This window comes from Pseudophryne corroboree, chromosome 11, assembly GCF_028390025.1.
Source record: "Pseudophryne corroboree isolate aPseCor3 chromosome 11, aPseCor3.hap2, whole genome shotgun sequence".
NCBI lineage: Eukaryota > Metazoa > Chordata > Amphibia > Anura > Myobatrachidae > Pseudophryne > Pseudophryne corroboree.
Genome location: NC_086454.1, coordinates 98,742,889 through 98,763,331, shown reverse-complemented (window position 1 = coordinate 98,763,331; position 20,443 = coordinate 98,742,889). Strand labels below are relative to the sequence as shown.

The 20,443-nt window shown below is 45.9% G+C and overlaps 1 protein-coding gene across 1 annotated transcript in view; it reads left to right on the top strand.

Moving 5' to 3' along the window:
* LOC134968978 (uncharacterized) overlaps positions 1–20,443 on the top strand; it is a 116,941-nt gene that overhangs the window by 36,789 nt on the left and 59,709 nt on the right. Inside the window, exons 6-7 of the mRNA XM_063944659.1 lie at positions 6,694–8,893; positions 19,473–19,614. Coding sequence (XP_063800729.1) covers positions 6,694–8,893; positions 19,473–19,614 — 2,342 coding nt within the window. The remainder of the gene's footprint in view (positions 1–6,693; positions 8,894–19,472; positions 19,615–20,443) is intronic.

Here is a 20,443-nt window from a genome sequence, read left to right as displayed (position 1 = left end):
TACACAGTAGTGTCCGTTATTCACATTACACTGCACAGTAATGTCCATTAGTCACATTACACCGCAGAGTAGTGTCCATTAGTCACATTACGCCGCACAGTAGTGTCCGTTATTCACATTACACCACACAGTAATGTCCGTTAGTCACATTACACCACACAATAGTGTCCGTTAGCCACATTACACCACACAGTAGTGTCCGTTATTCACATTACACCGCACAGTAGTGTCCGTTATTCACATTACACCAGACAGTAGTGTCCATTAGTCACATTTCACTGCACAGTAGTGTCCGTTAGTCACATTATGCCGCACAGTGGTGTCTGTTAGTCTCATTACATAATAATGATTGGGCCCCTATATCATATGTGACAAAGGAAGAATGGTGCAGGAACTTTCCCCATTGTCACATATGCCTCTCACTCACCATTCTATCACCTGTACCACCTCAACCCCCAATCCAGAAGTTCCTCATGGAGCAGCAGAGAGGGAGCTGTAACGCTCAACAGCACTCTGACCCCTTGTTCCTTGGACACCACAATGAGCAGCTTTCCATGAGATGACTGGAAGGCCTGCATGTATCAGAAAGTACCTACAGTCTGCCCCAGCAGTTGGAAAAACGTTCTGACTACGTGGGACAGACCAACCATTCCAGACAGGAGGCAGACTGAGCTGCTGTCTCTGACGTGTTTTTGAACCTTTGATTACCTGCTGGTGGTGTCTTATACCCCTTTTCCACTAGCTCAAAAAACACGGGTAAACGCACGGGGGGGGGCGCATTTACCCATGTTTTTTGCTAGTGGAAAAAGGACAACCCAGATCAAGTGATCCGGGAATCCTACCCGGGTAGCTTACCGAGTTGAACACGAGTTCAACCCGGTAAGCTGTGCAGTGTAAACGGAAGCCGTGTCGATGAGACATGGCTCCCGTTCACAGTCTATGGAAGGGCGGTGCTGGGAGATCACGTGATCTCCCAGAGCCTCCCCTGCCGCGTCGCCAGCAGCATCACCAACACGGCAATATGCCGGGTTGGTGAGCGCAGTGGGAAAGGGGGCTGAGCACGGGCCGCAGCCGGGTAGCACACGTGTAAGGCTCCCGGCTGCGACCCGTGCTTACAGGTGGAAAAGGGGTATTAATCTCTGGAGACGCTTGTCTGGTTCATGGAATGATAGTGCCCTGTTTGGATAAGAGATAAGTACTAAACACCTCCTGTAAAGCCAAACACTCCAGGAGGTATATATTTAGTAAAGGTCGTATTTAATAATTTTTTAAATCTGTGAAAATCTTTCCAAATTGATGTTGAGTTTCCAGGGCTAAAACACACATTTACTAACAATTAAAAATGAATATTTAAAAAAAGCATCTGTTTGTAATTGTGTGTTTTGGCCCTGGAAACCCAACATCGATTTAGATAGATTTTTATCATTTCAAAATTGATTTTTTTTAAATTATGAAAATTGTCCATTTAGTAAATATACCAGAGGTCTCATTTCCCTCAACCAACACCAACATTAAATCGATAAATAAGCCTCCTTCAACCAAATTAAACCTAACATGAAATGATTAAACTCCACATTTAGGATCTTAGAGGCTAATTCAGACCTGATCGCTGCTGTGCGTTTTGCACAGCGGGTGATCAAATCTGAACTGCGCATGCACAGGCACTACAGTGCGCTGGCGCATGTCAGAGATGCGATCAGCATCTCATCCCGGCGATCGCCTCTGCCTGATTGACATGCAGAGGCGAGCAGTGGGCGGGAGGGGGCGGGCCGGCGGTGTTGGTCCGCCGTTTTGGGGGCGCAGTCCTGGAAACGCAGGCATGTCCGGACCATGCGGGGAGCGGGCCGCGTGGCTGCGTGATGTCACACACAGCCAATGTGACCCGGAAAGCGACGGGTAGCTCCCTGCCAGGAGCTGCACTGGTAGGGAGCTACTCTTCAGGGGATCCGGTCTCTAGATCAACAGTAATTAGGTCGACAGTGTCTAGGTCAACCACTATTGGTCGACAGTAACTCGGTCGATAGGGTTTCTAGGTCAACATGTCGACAGGTCAAAAGGTCGACATGAGTTTTTCACAATCTTTCTCTTTTTTTAACCTTTTCATACTTAACGATCCACGTGCACTACGATTGGAATGGTAATCTGTGCTGAGCAAAGTGGTAGCGGAGCGAGGCACCTTGCCCGCAGCATGGCAAGCAAATTGAGCCATGCGAGGGGACACGGTACACTAATTGGGGTTCCCGGTCACTCTACGAAGAAAATTACACCCAAAAAAAAAAACTCATGTCGACCTTTTGACCTGTCAACCTAGACCATGTCGACCTAAATACCATGTCGACCTAAAGACCCTGTCGACCTAGAGACCCTGTCGATTTAGTTACTGTTGACCAATAGTTGTTGACCTAGTTACTATCTACCTTCCATACCACACCCCTCTTCAGGTACAAAAGCATCACCAAGATAGGCGGGGTGGACTAGCCCTGTGCTGGGCGTCCCCCCGCATGTCTGTGAAAGTGATCGTAGATGTGCTAAATTTAGCACATCTACGATCAAGTCTGAGTTGCCCCCCTATTCTTGTTTGTTAGCAAACTAAAAAATGTAAACAATTGGGCAAAACCATGATGGTAATTCAGACCTGTTCGTAGCGGCAAATTTGTTAGCAGTTGGGCAAAACCATGTGCACTGCAGGTGTAGCAGATATAACATTTGCAGAGAGATTTAAATTTGAGTGGGTTATTTTGTTTCTGTGCAGAGTAAATACTGCCTACTTTATTTCTACACTGCAATTTAAATTTCAATTTGAACACACCCCACCCAAATCTAACTCTCTATGCACATGTTATATCTGCTACACCTGCAGTCAGGCTCGGACTGGCCCACAGGGATACAGGGGAAACCACCTGTAGGCCCCACTGCCTGGGGGGGCCTTTTCCTCAAGGGATCAGGTTCTAGACTGTGCACTTGAATTATATACTGCTCAAAAAAATAAAGGGAACACTTAAACAACACAATGTAACTCCAAGTCAATCACACTTCTGTGAAATCAAACTGTCCAATTAGGAAGCAACACTGATTGACAATCAATTTCACATGCTGTTGTGCAAATGGAATAGACAACAGGTGGAAATTATAGGCAATTAGCAAGACACCCCCAATAAATGAGTTGTTCTGCAGGTGGTGACCACAGACCACTTCTCAGCTCCTATGCTTTCTGGCTGATGTTTTGGTCACTTTTGAAAGCTGGCGGTGCTTTCACTCTAGTGGTAGCATGAGACGGAGTCTACAACCCACACAAGTGGCTCAGGTAGTGCAGCTCATCCAGGATGGCACATCAATACGAGCTGTGGCAAGAAGGTTTGCTGTGTCTGTCAGCGCAGTGTCCAGAGCATGGAGGCGCTACCAGGAGACAGGCCAGTACATCAGGAGACGTGGAGGAGGCTGTAGGAGGGCAACAACCCAGCAGCAGGACTGCTACCTCTGCCTTTGTGCAAGGAGGAACAGGAGAAGCACTGCCAGAGCCCTGCAAAATGACCTTCAGCAAGCCACAAATGCTCATGTGTCTACTCAAACGATCAGAAACAGACTCCATGGGGGTGGCATGAGGGCCCGACATCCACAGGCGGGGGTTGTGCTTACAGCCCAACACCCTGCAGGACGTTTGGCATTTGCCAGAGAACACCAAGATTGGCAAATTCGCCACTGGTGCCCTGTGCTCTTCACAGATGAAAGCAGGTTCTCACTGAGCACATGTGACAGACGTGACAGAGTCTGGAGATGCCAAGCAACATCCTCCAGCATGACCGGTTTGGCAGTGGGTCAGTAATGGTGTGGGGTGGCATTTCTTTGGGGGGCCGCACAGCCCTCCATGTGCTCGCCAGAGGTAGCCTGACTGCCATTAGGTACCGAGATGAGATCCTCAGACCCCTTGTGAGACCATATGCTGGTGCGGTTGGCCCTGGGTTCTTCCTAATGCAAGACAATGCTAGACCTCATGTGGCTGGAGTGTGTCAGCAGTTCCTGCAAGACGAAGGCATTGATGCCATGGACTGGCCTGCCCGTTCCCCAGACCTGAAGCCAATTGAGCACATCTGGGACATCATGTCTCGCTCCATCCACCAACGCCACGTTGCACCACAAACTATCCAGGAGTTGGCGGATGCTTTAGTCCAGGTCTGGGAGGAGATCCCTCAGAAGACCATCCGCCACCTCATCAGGAGCATGCCCAGGCATTGTAGGGAGGTCATACAGGCACGTGGAGGCCACACACACTACTGAGCCTCATTTTGACTTGTTTTAAGGACATTACATCAACGTTGGATCAGCCTGTAGTGTGTTTTTCCACTTTAATTTTGAGTGTGACTCCAAATCCAGACCTCCATGGGTTAATAAATTTGATTTCCATTGATAATTTTTGTGTGATTTTGTTGTCAGCACATTCAGCTATGTAAAGAACAAAGTATTTAATAAGAATATTTCATTCATTCAGATCTAGGATGTGTTGTTTAAGTGTTCCCTTTATTTTTTTGAGCAGTGTATATTATACATATGTTACCTTATACTGCACAGGATTATGATATATTCTCTACAGTACATTGCTGTCATTAATCTGGCACATTATCATGCATGCACTAGCATTAATTACTATATAAATTATCAAGGAGTCCAGACCAGGTACTCTAGAATGGTTAGCCAAACCTCTGTGGTGACTGGCCACACCCCCTTTGGAGGCTGGCCACAACTCTAATCATGGGCCCCTACCACTGCATACCCCCGATGGGCCCTTCATGCTCCAGTCCAACACTGCCAGCAGGGCACATGGTTTTGCCCAACTGCTAACAAATTTGCTGCTACGATCAGGTCTGAATTACCCCCCCATGTGCACTGCAGGTGGGGCAGATGTAACATGTGCGGAGAGAGTTAGATTTGTGGTCAAACTGAAATCTAAATTGCAGTATAGAATTTAAGCAGCCAGTGTTTGCCATGCACAGAAACAATATCACCCACCCAAATCTAACTTTCTCTGCACGTTACATCTACCCCACCTCCAGAGCAACATAGGCCCTCATTCCGAGTTGATCGTTCGTTGCCGATTTTCGCAGCGTAGCGATCAGGCTAAAATTGGCTGTTCTGCGCATGCGTATGGGCCGCAGTGCGCATGCGCAAAGTACTTTCACACGCAACTTTGCAGTTTTACACATGGCCGAACGACTGTTTTATATCGCTCGAGTGATCGGTGACTGATTGACAGGAAAGGGGCGTTTCTGGGTGGTAACTGACCGTTTTCCGGGAGTGTGCTACAAAACGCAGGCGTGTCAGCAGAAAACGCAGGCATGCCTATAGAAATGGGGGAGTGACTGGCCGAACGCAGGGCGTGTTTGTGACGTCAAAACAGGAACTGAACTGTCTGCAGTGATCATAAGGTAGGAGTAAGTTTCGAGATACTCTGAAACTGCATGAAAATATTTAATAGCAGAACTGCTAACCTTTCGTTTGCACTTCTGCTAAGCTAAGATACACTCCCAGAGGGTGGCGGCTTAGTGTTTGCACTGCTGCTAAAAGCAGCTAGCGAGCGTTCAACTCGGAATGAAGGCCATGGTTTTGCCTAATTGCTTACTGTTTTGCTTTGTTAACAAACCTGAGTAACCCCCTTCATATAGACTAGATAGCCCAAATTGCATTATTAACCTCTAATAGAGGTCCTCTATAATATGTAAAGACATGGCAGGGGAACCCCACGTTGTGTGGCCTTTTTGTATGATGACAGCAGCCAGCCTTTTAAAGGGGATGTAGTTATACCGACGCCTGTATCGCGCCCACTTAAAATCCTGACAGTTGGCATGCCGACTAACAAGGATTATTCCCACTCGTGGGTGTCCACGACACTCATAGAGTGGGAATAGAACCTCTGCTCGCTGCCGAGCTCACAAGGGGCTACGTTGCACTCGCCCCCGCCAGCATTCTAAACCCCGGGATCCCAGATTCAGTATGGTGATCGCCGGTATCCCAAACGCCGGTCACCCATACCCAATGCTGTCAAAGTCTAGAGCTGGTAAAATAGCCGCTGTTTTGGAGGACTCCGCGTCCTTTGTTCATCAATGGTGCTGCTTCCAGCCTAGACTAAGATCACTAGTACTGGTGATATCTAGTGCGTGTAAGAGCGGAACATGCTTTTTTTAATTGTTTTTTTTTCCATCAATGTGCCAGCCCGACATATGTAAGTGCAGCTTCAGTTTTGCTTTTTTTTCCTTCTGGTGTCTTTTTGACAACTTTGATCCTCATACCCTATTACATCCAGCGACTTGAACCTTGAACTCTAAAATTGGGGCAGCAACTTGCGGTGATACGATTTAAAATGTCGGATTTTTGATGATTTTTCCAGTTATTTGCACTCCATTACACACAGTGATTTGCTAGTCGATGGAAAAATCACATATTTAGGTATTCCCGACTTTGTTAAATCTGTAAATGGAGAGAGCTGTGTCTCCGATGCAACCTATTTTACATAATCAGTAACACCAAGGGTATAAAACACAACTATAAACCAGAAATATCATCATTAAATACTTCATATAAAAATCATAAATTCTCTCTAATAAAATAAAATACAAATGAAATTCAATTTGTCGATGAAATTGTATTTTCATGGTAGACCCTGGTAAATTGGTAACAGTCTGTATATAATCCCCATTCTAGAACCGCTGTACTCTCGCTGTTTCATCATGGATGACCATTGGCTCCTATGTGCTGGAGTTGGTTTTGGAAGACTTTCCAAGCAAAGACATTCGACTTACTTACAATGATGGAACAATGAGACACAAATATCGAACACATAACCGTAAAATCCGCGAGGTACCAAAGAAATATCAAAAGTATTACTGGTATGGGACCACATCCGACACGTGGGTGTCTGATCAGCAAACTGTCATGGAAGGATTGGATGACATTACTAAAATTCCTTATACTACATGGAACGACCAAACCATAGCGATGACTAATGCAGACATCTATGTGACGGAATCTTTCACAGATACTGCTACAGAAAGTGCCAGTGAGACTGTTCCAGAGACTGACACTACTCTACAGGATGAAAGAGACACTCCAACAGATTCCCACAGAGAGACTACTCTAGAGCCTACCACTACTCTACATGTGACACAGGATGAAAGAGGTACTTCTACAGAATCCCGCAGACCGACTTCTGCAGAGCTTACCACCACTCTACATGTGACGCAAGATGAAAGAGGTACTTCTACAGAATCCCGCAGACCGACTTCTACAGAGCCTACCACTACTCTACATGTGACACAGGATGAAAGAGGTACTTCTACAGAATCCCACAGACCAACTTCTGCAGAGCCTACCACTACTCTACATGTGACACAGGATAAAAGAGGTACTTCTACAGAATCCCACAGACCAACTTCTACAGAGCCTACCACTACTCTACATGTGACACAGGATGAAAGAGGTACTTCTACAGATTCCCGCAGACCAACTTCTGCAGAGCTTACCACCACTCTACATGTGACGCAAGATGAAAGAGGTACTTCTACAGAATCCCGCAGACCGACTTCTACAGAGCCTACCACTACTCTACATGTGACACAGGATGAAAGAGGTACTTCTACAGAATCCCACAGACCAACTTCTGCAGAGCTTACCACCACTCTACATGTGACGCAAGATGAAAGAGGTACTTCTACAGAATCCCGCAGACCGACTTCTACAGAGCCTACCACTACTCTACATGTGACACAGGATGAAAGAGGTACTTCTACAGAATCCCGCAGACTGACTACTGCAGAGCCTACCACTACTCTACATGTGACGCAGGATGAAAGAGGTACTTCTACAGAATCCCGCAGACCAACTGCTGCAGAGCCTATGACTACTCTACATGTGACACAGGATGAAAGAGGTACTTCAACAGAATCCCGCAGACCGACTACTGCAGAGCCTACCACTACTCTACATGTGACGCAGGATGAAAGAGGTACTTCTACAGAATCCCGCAGACCGACTGCTGCAAAGCCTACCACTACTCTACATGTGACGCAGGATGAAAGAGGTACTTCTACAGAATCCCACAGACCAACTTCTGCAGAGCCTACCACTACTCTACATGTGACACAGGATGAAAGAGGTACTTCAACAGAATCCCGCAGACCGACTACTGCAGAGCCTACCACTACTCTACATGTGACGCAGGATGAAAGAGGTACTTCTACAGAATCCCGCAGACCGACTGCTGCAAAGCCTACCACTACTCTACATGTGACGCAGGATGAAAGAGGTACTTCTACAGAATCCCACAGACCAACTTCTGCAGAGCCTACCACTACTCTACATGTGACACAGGATGAAAGAGTTACTTCTACAGAATCCCGCAGGCCGACTACTGCAGAGCTTACCACTACTCTACATGTGACGCAGGATGAAAGAGGTACTTCTACAGAATCCCGCAGACCAACTGCTGCAGAGCCTATAACTACTCTACATGTGACACAGGATGAAAAAAGTACTTCTTCAGAATCCGACAGAAAAACTGCTACAGTGCCTGCCACTACTCTACATGTGACGAAGAATGACAGAAGTACTTCTACAGAATATGGCAGAAAAACTGCTACAGTGCCTGCCACTACTCTACATGTGACGAAGAATGACAGAAGTACTTCTACAGAATATGGCAGAAAGACTGCTACAGTGCCTGCCACTACTCTACATGTTGTAAACATTACCACAGCAGAGCTTGTTAAAGTATCAACTGAACGGATTATCACAGAGGCTGTAACGTTTCCTTATAAAACAACGGAAATGAATCTTTACCCAACTTCTTTTCCATCAATTACTACAGATTCCCTGAGTAAGATCTCTCTGCAGTTTATAGTGGAAGGTGAGTGTAGTATATCCACCAGATCTATAGATTGTTTTACTTTTTTTCTGTATTTGTTTTTAATGTCTAAGTTTACTGCAATGGTCTTTTTTTTTTTTTTAACAATTTTGTCATATAGGGCCTAATTCTGCTTTTGGAACAATGCGATAAAGCGCAAGTAACTTTGCACCTTGGTAAATCCATGTTGCACTGTAGGAGAGAGGGCAGTTTTAAAATGTGCAGAGATTTAGGGAGGAATTTAAATAGATGTGGTAATTTACCGAAGACTTAGAGCCAATGGCAGTCTGCAGGCTCAAAAAGAAATCTGCATTAAATCGCCTGATCGCGGGTGCCACAAATGTGTTAACCGATAGGTCTGGGAACTTATCCCAGATACTATAAGTTAGCGTGCGTTAGCAGGGTAATTTACAGGGCAAGAAAAAGTGGCTGTTAAAAAGGGGGTTAAAGCGCAAGACTACCATCCTTTTCCTTCCATGTAAAATGATTGCATCTAATTGAACTCCTCCTTAGATGTGTTCAAACTTACCTCAAAATTGCAGTGTAAAAATAGTTGAAATACAGCTGTCCAGTATTTGTAGGCTATTTGCAAAAGCAGCCGCTATTTACCCTGCATACAAAAAAAGCAGCTAAAATTTCTTTATTTTACTTTACTCCCAACTCAAAATCAGGCCCTTATCAGTGTGTGTGTGTGTGTGTGTGTGTGTGTGTGTGTGTGTGTGTGTGTGTGTGTGTGTGTGTGTGTGTGTGTGTGTGTGTGTATATACATACAGTATATATAGAATACAGGCTATCAAATGGGACTTCATGAAAAGTTATCTCAGTTAAATAATCAGTGGCAGATTTTATTTATGTCTTTCAGTCCCTACAGGTAAAATCTGCCAACCAGCTCAGTGTCAGTGAAGCCAGATGCAGTCCGGCCACCGCCGCATGCACTCCTAGCTCTGTTTTTTCTGCCGGATTAGCTGCACTTGGCTCTGCCCCCTTCCTGGTGTCAGCTGCGGCGTGGTAATGGATGGAGATCACCAGGCTGCGGCTGTTATTATCAGGCTTCCCCCACCACCAGGCGAGTCAGGGGAATGAAGAGGAGAGGGTAGATGATGGAAATCACTGTAATGTGATCCTGGTGTGTGACCCTGAAATGCGCCGGGTCCCGTTGCTGCTTCCCCCCGCTGCGTAGGGGTGATCGGACAGCAGATCCAGCACTGGATTCTCCTGTCCATCACATCTGCTTTGCTGAAAGGGGCGTGCTTTAAGGTGTGCTGAAAGCACGTCCCTGTCAACAAGGCACTTGTATAGGTGCCGCATTCTCCACTTTATTTTATGGACTTTTTACAGCCCACTGCTGTCAGTGCCTCCCAAACTAATTTATTGTATTCAAATTATTAGGATATAAAGAAAATATAATACAGAATATGTGTCATAAGTATCTTCTTTGTATTATTTGAATCATTAATGACAGGGGAGGCACTGCCTCCCCTGACTGCACGTCCCTGCTGTACTCACCTCTATGGTCACGGGGTTAGTGGCAGCCCCCCTATCTAACGTAAGTAGGAGCCACTGTTTAGATTTAAGGCTGGGCTGCTGAGCCTTTACTTTAACTAAGATAAGTTTTCATCAAGACCCATTTCATTTCCATCATTCTATTTTTTGTTTTTGTAAACACTTCTTTAGTATTGTTTTTCTTGTGCATACACACACATATATAACTCTAGATTTCGCCCTTAAGGCGCGTGAGTCCCTTAACAGCTCATTTAGTCCACTTGAGACTGTAGTAGCAGTCTCAAGTGGGCTAAATGATAAGTTTTGTATATGTGTGTAAGAATATTTTAACTGCTTATATGCGAGTTTTAGCTTAAAACTGATATTAATGAATAATAAGTAGAGATGAGCGGGTTCGGTTCGTCGAGATCCGAACTCCCCCGAACTTCACATGGTCTAAACGGGTCCGAGATAGCCTCAGTTCTCCACGCCTTACTCGCAAAACTCGAACGAGGCAAAACATCATCATCCCGCTGTCGGATTCTCGCGAGATTCGGATTCCATATAAAGAGCCGCGCGTCGCCATCATTTTCACTTGTGCATTGTAGATTGAACGGAGAGGACGTGGCTACGTTCTCTGCCTGAATATCCCAATATCAGCTAAATATCAGCTCAATATCTGTGCTCAGTATTAGTGCTGCATTGTGGTGACCAGTATATAGTAGTACAGACAGTATAGTAGTCCATTGCTGTATCTTGCTGCTCCGTGTCAGTTCTAGTATCCTGAACAGTGCTCAATATCTGTGCTCAGTATCAGTCCTGCATTGTGGTGACCAGTATATAGTAGTACAGAACAGTAGAGCATTGCTGTATCTAGCTGCTCCATGTCAGTTCTAGTATCCTGAACAGTGCTCAATATCTGTGCTCAGTATCAGTGCTGCATTGTGGTGACCAGTATATAATACTACAGTACAGTAGTCCAGTGCTGTTCTCGCTGCTCCGTGTCAGTTCTAGTATCCTGAACAGTGCTCAACATCTGTGCTCAGTATCAGTGCTGCATTGTGGTGACCAGTATATAGTAGTACAGAACAGTAGTCCATTGCTGTATCTAGCTGCTCCATGTCAGTTCTAGTATCCTGAACAGTACTCAATATCTGTGCTCAGTATCAGTGCTGCATTGTGGTGACCAGTATATAATACTACAGTACAGTAGTCCAGTGCTGTTCTCGCTGCTCCGTGTCAGTTCTAGTATCCTGAACAGTGCTCAATATCTGTGCTCAGTATCAGTGCTGCATTGTGGTGACCAGTATATAGTAGTACAGTACTTCACATGGTTTACACGGGTCCGAGGCAGCCTCGGTTCTTCCCGCCTTACTCGTAATCCATTGCTGTATCTAGCTGCTCCGTGTCAGTTCTAGTATCCTGAACAGTGCTCAATATCTGTGCTCAGTATCAGTGCTGCATTGTGGTGACCAGTATATAGTAGTACAGTACAGTAGTCCATTGCTATATCTAGCTGCTCCGTGTCAGTTCTAGTATCCTGAACAGTGCTCAATATATGTGCTTAGAATCAGTGCTGCATTGTGGTGACCAGTATATAGTAGTACAGTACAGTAGTCCATTGCTGTATCTAGCTGCTCCGTGTCAGTTCCAGTATCCTGAACAGTGCTCAATATCTGTGCTCAGTATCAGTGCTGCATTGTGGTGACTAAAAGTCCAGTGTCTTGTGCTGCATCTTGCTGCTCTAGGGTGCTGTGGTAGTGTCCTGTCACTGTGCATAGTTCATCATCATTCCAGTCACAGTGGTAACTGGTATCTATCTAGTGGTATCTAATTCCAGACTTTACTGCCATCTAATTCCAGATATATTACTGGCATATAATTCCACACATTAAAAAATGGAGAACAAAAATGTGGAGGGTAGAATAGGGAAAGATCAAGATACACTTACACCTAGTGCTGAAGCTGCTGCCACTAGTCATGGCAGAGACGATGAAATGCCATCAACATCGTCTGCCAAGGCCTATGCCCAATGTCATAGTAGAGAGCATGTAAAATCCAAAAAACAAAAGTTCAGTAAAAATGACCCAAAAATCTAAATTAAAAGCGTCTGAGGAGAAGCGTAAACTTGCCAATATGCCATTTACGACACGGAGTGGCAAGGAACGGCTGAGACCCTGGCCTATGTTCATGGCTAGTGGTTCAGCTTCACATGAGGATGGAAGCACTCATCCTCCCGCTAGAAAAATGAAAAGAGTTAAGCTGGCAAAAGCACAGCAAAGAACTGTGCGTTCTTCTAAATCACAAATCCACAAGGAGAGTCCAATTGTGTTGGTTGCGATGCCTGACTTTCCCAACACTGGACGGGAAGAGGTGGCTCCTTCCACCATTTGCATGCCCCCTGCAAGTGCTGGAAGGAGCACCCACAGTCCAGTTCCTGATAGTCAAATTGAAGATGTCACTGTTGAAGTACACCAGCATGAGGATATGGGTGTTGCTGGCGCTGAGGAGGAAATTGACAAGGAGGGTTCTGATGGAGAGGTGGTTTGTTTAAGTCAGGCACCCGGGGAGACACCTGTTGTCCGTGGGATGAATAAGGCCATTGACATGCCTGGTTAAAATACAAAAAAAATCACCTCTTCGGTGTGGAATTATTTCAACAGAAATGCGGACAACTGGTGTCAAGCCGTGTGTTGCCTTTGTCAAGCTGTAATAAGTAGGGGTAAGGACGTTAACCACCTAGGAACATCCTCCCTTATACGTCACCTTGAGCACATTCATCAGAAGTCATTGACAAGTTCAAAAACTTTGGGTGACAGCAGAAGCAGTCCACTGACCACTAAATACCTTCTTCCTCTTGTACCCAAGCTCCTGCAAACCACCCCACCAACTCCCTCAGTGTCAATTTCCTCCTTAGACAGGAACGCCAATAATCCTGCAGGTCATGTCACTGGCAAGTCTGATGAGTCCTCTCCTAACTGGGATTCCTCCGATGGATCCTTGAGTGGAACGCCTACTGCTGCTGTTGCTGCTGGCGCTGCTGTTGTTGCTGCTGGGAGTCGATCGTTATCCCAGAGGGGAAGTCGGAAGACCACTTGTACTACTTCCAGTAAGCAATTGACTGTCCAACAGTCCTTTGCGAGGAAGATGAAATATCACAGCAGTCATCCTGTTGCAAAGCTGATAACTCAGGCCTTGACAACTATGTTGGTGTTAGACATGCATCCGGTATCCGCCTTTAGTTCACAAGGACTTAGAGAATTGCTTGAGGTAGTGTGTCCCCGGTACCAAATACCATCTAGGTTCCACTTCTCTAGGCAGGCGATACCGAGACTGTACACAGACGTCAGAAAAAGAGTCACCAGTGTCCTAAAAAATGCAGTTGTACCCACTGTCCACTTAACCACGGACATGTGGACAAGTGGAGCAGAGCAGACTAAGGACTATATGACTGTGACAGCCCACTGGGTAGATGTATTGCCTCCCGCAGCAAGAACAGCAGCGGCGGCACCAGTAGCAGCATCTCGCAAACGCCAACTCGTTCCTACGCAGGCTACGCTTTGTATCACCGCTTTCCATAAGAGGCACACAGCTGACAACCTCTTACGGAAACTGAGGAACATCATCGCAGATTGGCTTACCCCAATTGGACTCTCCTGGGGATTTGTGATATCGGACAAACGCAACCAATATTGTGCGTGCATTACATGTGGGCAAATTCCAGCACGTCCCATGTTTTGCACATACATTGATTTTGGTGGTGCAGAATTTTTTTTAAAATGACAGGGGCGTGCAGGAGATGCTGTCGGTGGCCCGAAGAATTGCGGGCCACTTTCGGCATTCAGCTACCGCGTGCCGAAGACTGGAGCACCAGCAAACACTCCTGAACATGCCCTGCCATCAGCTGAAGCAAGAGGTGGTAACGAGGGGGAATTCAACCCTCTATATGCTTCAGAGGATGGAGGAGCAGCAAAAGGCCATTCAAGCCTACACATCTGCCTACGATATAGGCAAAGAAGGGGGAATGCATCTGACTCAAGCGCAGTTGAGAATGATTTCAACGTTGTGCAAGGTTCTCCAACCCTTTGAACTTGCCACACGTGAAGTCAGTTCAGACACTGACAGCCTAAGTCAGGTCATTCCCCTCATCAGGCTTTTGCAGAAGCAGCTGGAGAGATTGAAGGAGGAGCTAAAACGGAGCGATTCCGCTAGGCATGTGGGACTTGTGGATGGAGCCCTTAATTCGCTTAACCAGGATTCATGGGTGGTCAATCTGTTGAAATCAGAGCACTACATTTTTGCCACCGTGCTCGATCCTAGGTTTAAAGCCTATGTTGTATCTCTCTTTCCGGCAGACACAAGTCTGCAGATGTTCAAAGACCTGCTGGTGAGACACTTGTCAAGTCAAGCGGAACGTGACCTGCCAACAGCTCCTCCTTCATTTTCTACCGCCACTGGAGCTGCCAGGAAAAGGATAACATTTCCAAAACCACCCGCTGGCGGTGATGCAGGGCAGTCAGGAGCGAAAACTGACATCTTGTCCGGACTGAAGGACCTGCCAACGATTTCTGACATGTCGTCTACTGTCACTGCATATGATTCTGTCACTATTGAAAGAATGGTGGAGGATTATATGAGTGACAGCATCCACGTAGGCATGTCAGACAGTCCGTACGTATACTGGCAGGAAAAAGAGGCAATTTGGAGGCCCTTGCACAAACTGGCTTTATTTTACCTAAGTTGCCCCCCCCCCCCCCCCCCCACACACACCCCTCCAGTGTGTACTCCGAAAGAGTGTTTAGTGCAGCCGGTAACCTTGTCAGCGATCGGCGTAGGAGGTTACTTCCAGAAAATGTGGAGAAGATGATGTTCATCAAAATGAATTATAATCAATTCCTCCGTGGAGACATTTACCAGCAATTGCCTCCAGAAAGTACACAGGGACCTGTGGTGGTGGATTCCAGTGGGGACGAATTAATACTCTGTGAGGAGGGGTATGTACACAGTGAAAGGGGTGAGGAATCGGACGATGAGGAGGAGATGGACATCTTGTCTCTGTAGAGCCAGTTTGTGCAAGGAGAGATTGATTGCTTCTTTTTTGGTGGGGGCCCAAACCAACCAATCATTTCAACCACAGTCATGTGGCAGACCCTGTCGCTGAAATGATAGGTTTGTTAAAGTGTGCATGTCCTGTTTATACAACATAAGGGTTGGTGGGAGGGCCCAAGGACAATTCCATCTTGCACCTCTTTTTTTATTTATCTTTGCATCATGTGCTGTTTGGGGACTATTTTTTTAAGTGCCATCCTGTCTGACACTGCAGTACCACTCCTAGATGGGCCAGGTGTTTGTTCCGCCCACTTGGGTCGCTTAGCTTAGTTATCCAGTGACCACGGTGCAAATTTTAGGACTAAAAATAATATTGTGAGGTGTGAGGTGTTCAGAATAGACTGGAAATGAGTGGAAATTATGGTTAGTGAGGTTAATAATACTATAGGATCAAAATTACCCCCAAATTCTATGATTGAAGCTGTTTTTGGGGTCTTTTAAAAAAAAAAACACCCGAATCCAAAACACACCCAAATCCGCCAAAAATTCTTAAGGGAGGTTTTGCCAAAACGCGTCCGAATCCAAAACACAACCACGGAACCGAATCCAAAACCAAAACGCAAAACCCGAAAAATGCCCGCTGCACATCTCATAATAAGTGATTTGCTAATTATTTTAATCTGAAATTGTACTTTGGCTGAACTCAGGTTGCTATTTTTGTTCTTATTCTTGAAATACTTGTCAATCCTTTCATCAGCTTTAAAAAAACAAATTAAGAACAGTTAACACTAATGGTCAACTGGTGTTTCAACCAACTACAAAACTCGGCGCTCCCTAAAACACTAGCAAAGGACCTTTTAGGGATACGGAAGCCTTTATTTGTAAAAATAGAATCACCTTATAGATAGATAGATAGATAGATAGATAGATAGATAGATAGATAGATAGATAGATAGATAGATAGATAGATAGATAGATAGATAGAAAGATAGATAGTGGCGGCACTCAATACACTCACCTTTATCCCTTCACCAAACAACACAAGTGCACAAGCTCCTCCCGCCCACCACAGCCGGTGTCCGTCCACCACTCCATTGCTGCTAGGTTGAGTGTTGGGTCAGTTAGGGACTGAGGAGAGAGGGGAGTTGGTGTAGATAGGGACTTGGGAGAGAGTGGAGTGGTAGGGGAAGATAGGGACAGTGGAGAGAGATGCAGATTTTTTCAATATAGTCATAGAAACATAGAATTTGTCGGCAGATAAGAACCACTTGGCCCATCTAGTCTGCCCCTTATTTTTTTTTTTTATATTATTTTTTATCACTAACCTTATTTGATCCTTATTTCTTTGTAAGGATATCCTTATGTCTATCCCATGCATGTTTAAATTGCTCTACTGTCTTAGCCTCTACCACCTCTGATGGGAGGCTATTCCACTTGTCCACTACCCTTTCTGTGAAATAATTTTTCCGCAAATTTCCCCTGAACCTCCCCCCCTCCAGTCTCAGTGCATGTCCTCGTGTCCTATTGCTTCTCTTCATTCGGAGAATGTTTCCCTCCTGGACTTTGTTAAAACCCTTCATATATTTGAAAGTTTCTATCATGTCCCCCCTTTCCCTTCTCTGCTCCAAACTATACATATTGAGATTTCTTAGTCTTTCTGGGTATGTTTTGTGATGTAGGCCATGCACCATTTTAGTTGCCCTCCTTTGTACAGTTTCTAATGTATTAATATCCTTTTGAAGATATGGCCTCCAGAACTGAATACAGTATTCTAGATGAGGCCGTACTAATGACCTATACAGTGGCACCTCTGTGGTGCCGCCGCCAGCCACTGGAGGTCGCCGGACGTGGCTCTGTTCAAAATACGGTTACACACACACTCCCTATGTACATTGCACGCCCCACCATATACTGCCCCACCCCTATATACATTGCACCCCCATCCTCTTCCATATTATGCCCCCATCAACATATACACCCCCTATATACACACTGCACCCCCATACCCCTCCATAGAGTGCCCCCTATATACAGGGCACCCTCTCCTCCATATACCGCTTCCACCATTTACAGCATACTCTGCACCCCATCCTCCATATACCATGCTGCAAATCCAGGTTACTTGCCAGCCCAGGACTCAAACAAGTAGCAGCAGTAACCAGGAAAAGGATGCAGGAACTACCAGATGGTCTCACAGCGTTCAAAGTGGAGGCATCAGAGACATGTGTGGCCACTTACCGGAGGGGTGAGAAGGTGAATCGGTCTGGCAGGAAGAGGTGAGACCCTGTGTTGGATGAGCAGTGCGGTGACCGGGAGGAGGAGGGGTCAGTGCTGGGGCTGCAGATGATGCAGGTGAGGAGGCAGATACCTGGCTCAGCTGCTTTATATATACTGCACACTGGTGGAGGGGCGGGGTCCTGTGCTCACCCCTCCCACACCCCCGCAAAGGCCATGCACTGACCCTCCGGCCAGCTGCTGGTGGCTACTGGTGTCTACCTCCAGACTGGCAGGAGCTGTGCAAGGACTGGTGAGCTTACACGTGCCAATACTGGTGTATATAGTGTAGCATCATTACAGCCTGCCCATTACAGATATACAGCATCTATAGTTATATTTATAAAATGCTAACTCTATATACACACACACTCACACATACCCTACATGACAGAGCCCTGGCTCTCAGCAGCAGGACTTCCAGAAATCTGGCAGCTCCTGAGTGAGTAGCGGTGACCCCCCCCCCCCCCCCCTCCTACTATACAGCCCTGGTGTCTGTCCTTTTGATAGGCTTTTAACTAGTAGAACTATAATGTTGTTAGTAAGTGTTCGCAGTACTGATTATTCATTGAGATGCCATTATTTCTCTCCTCTTACCCATAAATCCAGTATCTGCCACCTTCCACCCCAAGAGATGGTCATGCAGAGCCGGCCCTAACCAATATGATGCCCTAGGCAAGGTTTTGGCTGGTGCCCCCTAGCACTGCCACTAGTTCTGCAGGAGATGCCTGGCATGAGTCAGCTGGCAGCTCTGCTAACGTCGGGCGCCTTTTTTTTGAAAATGCTTCTTATTTGCATTACTATGTGGCTAGGGTGCACAAGCAGCTTCTGCTGATTAAAATGATATGCAGCATCCTATATTCTGTGTTCGACTGCGGCTGTATCTGCATATGAAATGTTACATTACAGTGATTTCCAGGAATACACTGCAACGTAGCATTCGTATGCAGATACAGCCGGAGTCACACACAGAATATAGGCATGCCACATATAATTTTAATCAGCAGAAGCTGCTGGTGCCCCTAAGCATACCAAATGCCCTAGGCATTTGCCTAGTTTGCCTATGCATAAGGCCGGCTCTGTGGTCATGAGTTCAGTTCCCACCATGGCCTTAACCGTGTGACGTTTGTATATCCTCCCCGTATTTGCATGGATTTTGTCCAGATATTCCGGTTTCTTCCCACAATCCAAAAATATACTGGTAGGTTAATTGGCTCACAACAAAAATTAACCCTAGTGCGTAAGTGTGTGCATGTACATGGTCCTGATGGGCCAGGTGGTTCTTGTCTGTTGTCACATTCTATGGGGTTAATCTACTAAGGTGGGAGCTTTTTAGATGATGTTACATATAGCAACCAATCAGATTCTACTAACATGTATCTAGCTGCTTCTAGAAGATAATAGATAGAATATGATTTGTTGGTATGGGCAATATCACCAGTTCTAAACAATAACCCACCCAAATCTAACTCTCTCTGCACATGTTATATCTGCCCTACCTGTAGTGCACGTGGTTTTGCCCATTAACTAACAAATTTTCTGCTGTGATCAGGTCTGAATTAGGCCCAGTGACACCTGCTGGCAATTACAAGGAACTGTACTCTGAATATTTGTACAAGTTTTCAATGGTGCTTCTCTCTGCAATCTGTATACTGTATTATATTAACTCAATTATGTTTTTGAAATGTTTTTGTTTATCATTTAGTGAATGCAAAAATGAATGCAGCTCTCTGGTGTATGCCAAATGGTTAACATGCTTCTGTTTTATTTTCTGAAGTTAACAACCCAGTTCCCTCCTGCATATTTGGAGACTACAGACCAAGATTCCTCCCACCCACTCCAAATCAAGGGGAAAGACTGTTGACCAATGTTGAAAGTGTATTCCAGCTCCACCTGTCAGCACATGCAACGTATGAAAGGTACATCATTCATGTCTTCATTCAGATCTGGAGGGATGCCTAATGCCTGCTGTTTGCTTTTAAACGTTTCCTGATAAACCTGGAGAGATGTCACCTGATGGCATTGCTAGGGAGGCTTGATGGGGTCCAATGTAAGGTTTCCGGATGGAAGACTGACAGTAAATAGACAAAAGGTTGACCGTTAAATGGCCAACATGGACTAAGGTTGACATGGTCAAAAGGCCAGTATGCAAATTGTTGACACAAAAAATAGGTTGACATGTGGCTTTTCATGATTATTAGTATTAGGCACTTGGCAGAGAGTTAGGGTTAGGTTGCAGCTGGGGACAGTTAGGGTTAGGCACCAAAGGGAGGGTTAGGGATAGGCACTAGGGGAAGAGCTATGACTAGGGTTAGAATAACAAAAAACAATGTGTTAACCTTTTCTGTGTTGGCCATTTGCATGTCAGCATTTTGACCCTGTCGACCTAAGTCCATGTTGACCATTTACTTGTTGAACTACTGTCACAATCAGGTGTCAATGTATTGACTGTCTATATATGGATCTGGGAAGGATCCCGGCATTCGAAATCCCAATGCTCGGAATGCCGGCGCCGGCATCCCGACTGGGATTATAATCCTGGCACTGGAATCCCAACAGCCATAATCTCAAATGAGTACTTGCCGGGCCTCTGGAGAGTTAAGCTGCGGGGGGCGGGAAGTTAGGTTTAGGCTACGGGTGGAGGGTTGGGCTCTTTGGAAAGGGGGTTAGATTTAGGCTGCGGGGAGGGGGGGGGGTAGAGGCACCCGCGGGGAGGGTTAGGGTTAGATTGAGGGGGAGGGAGGGTTA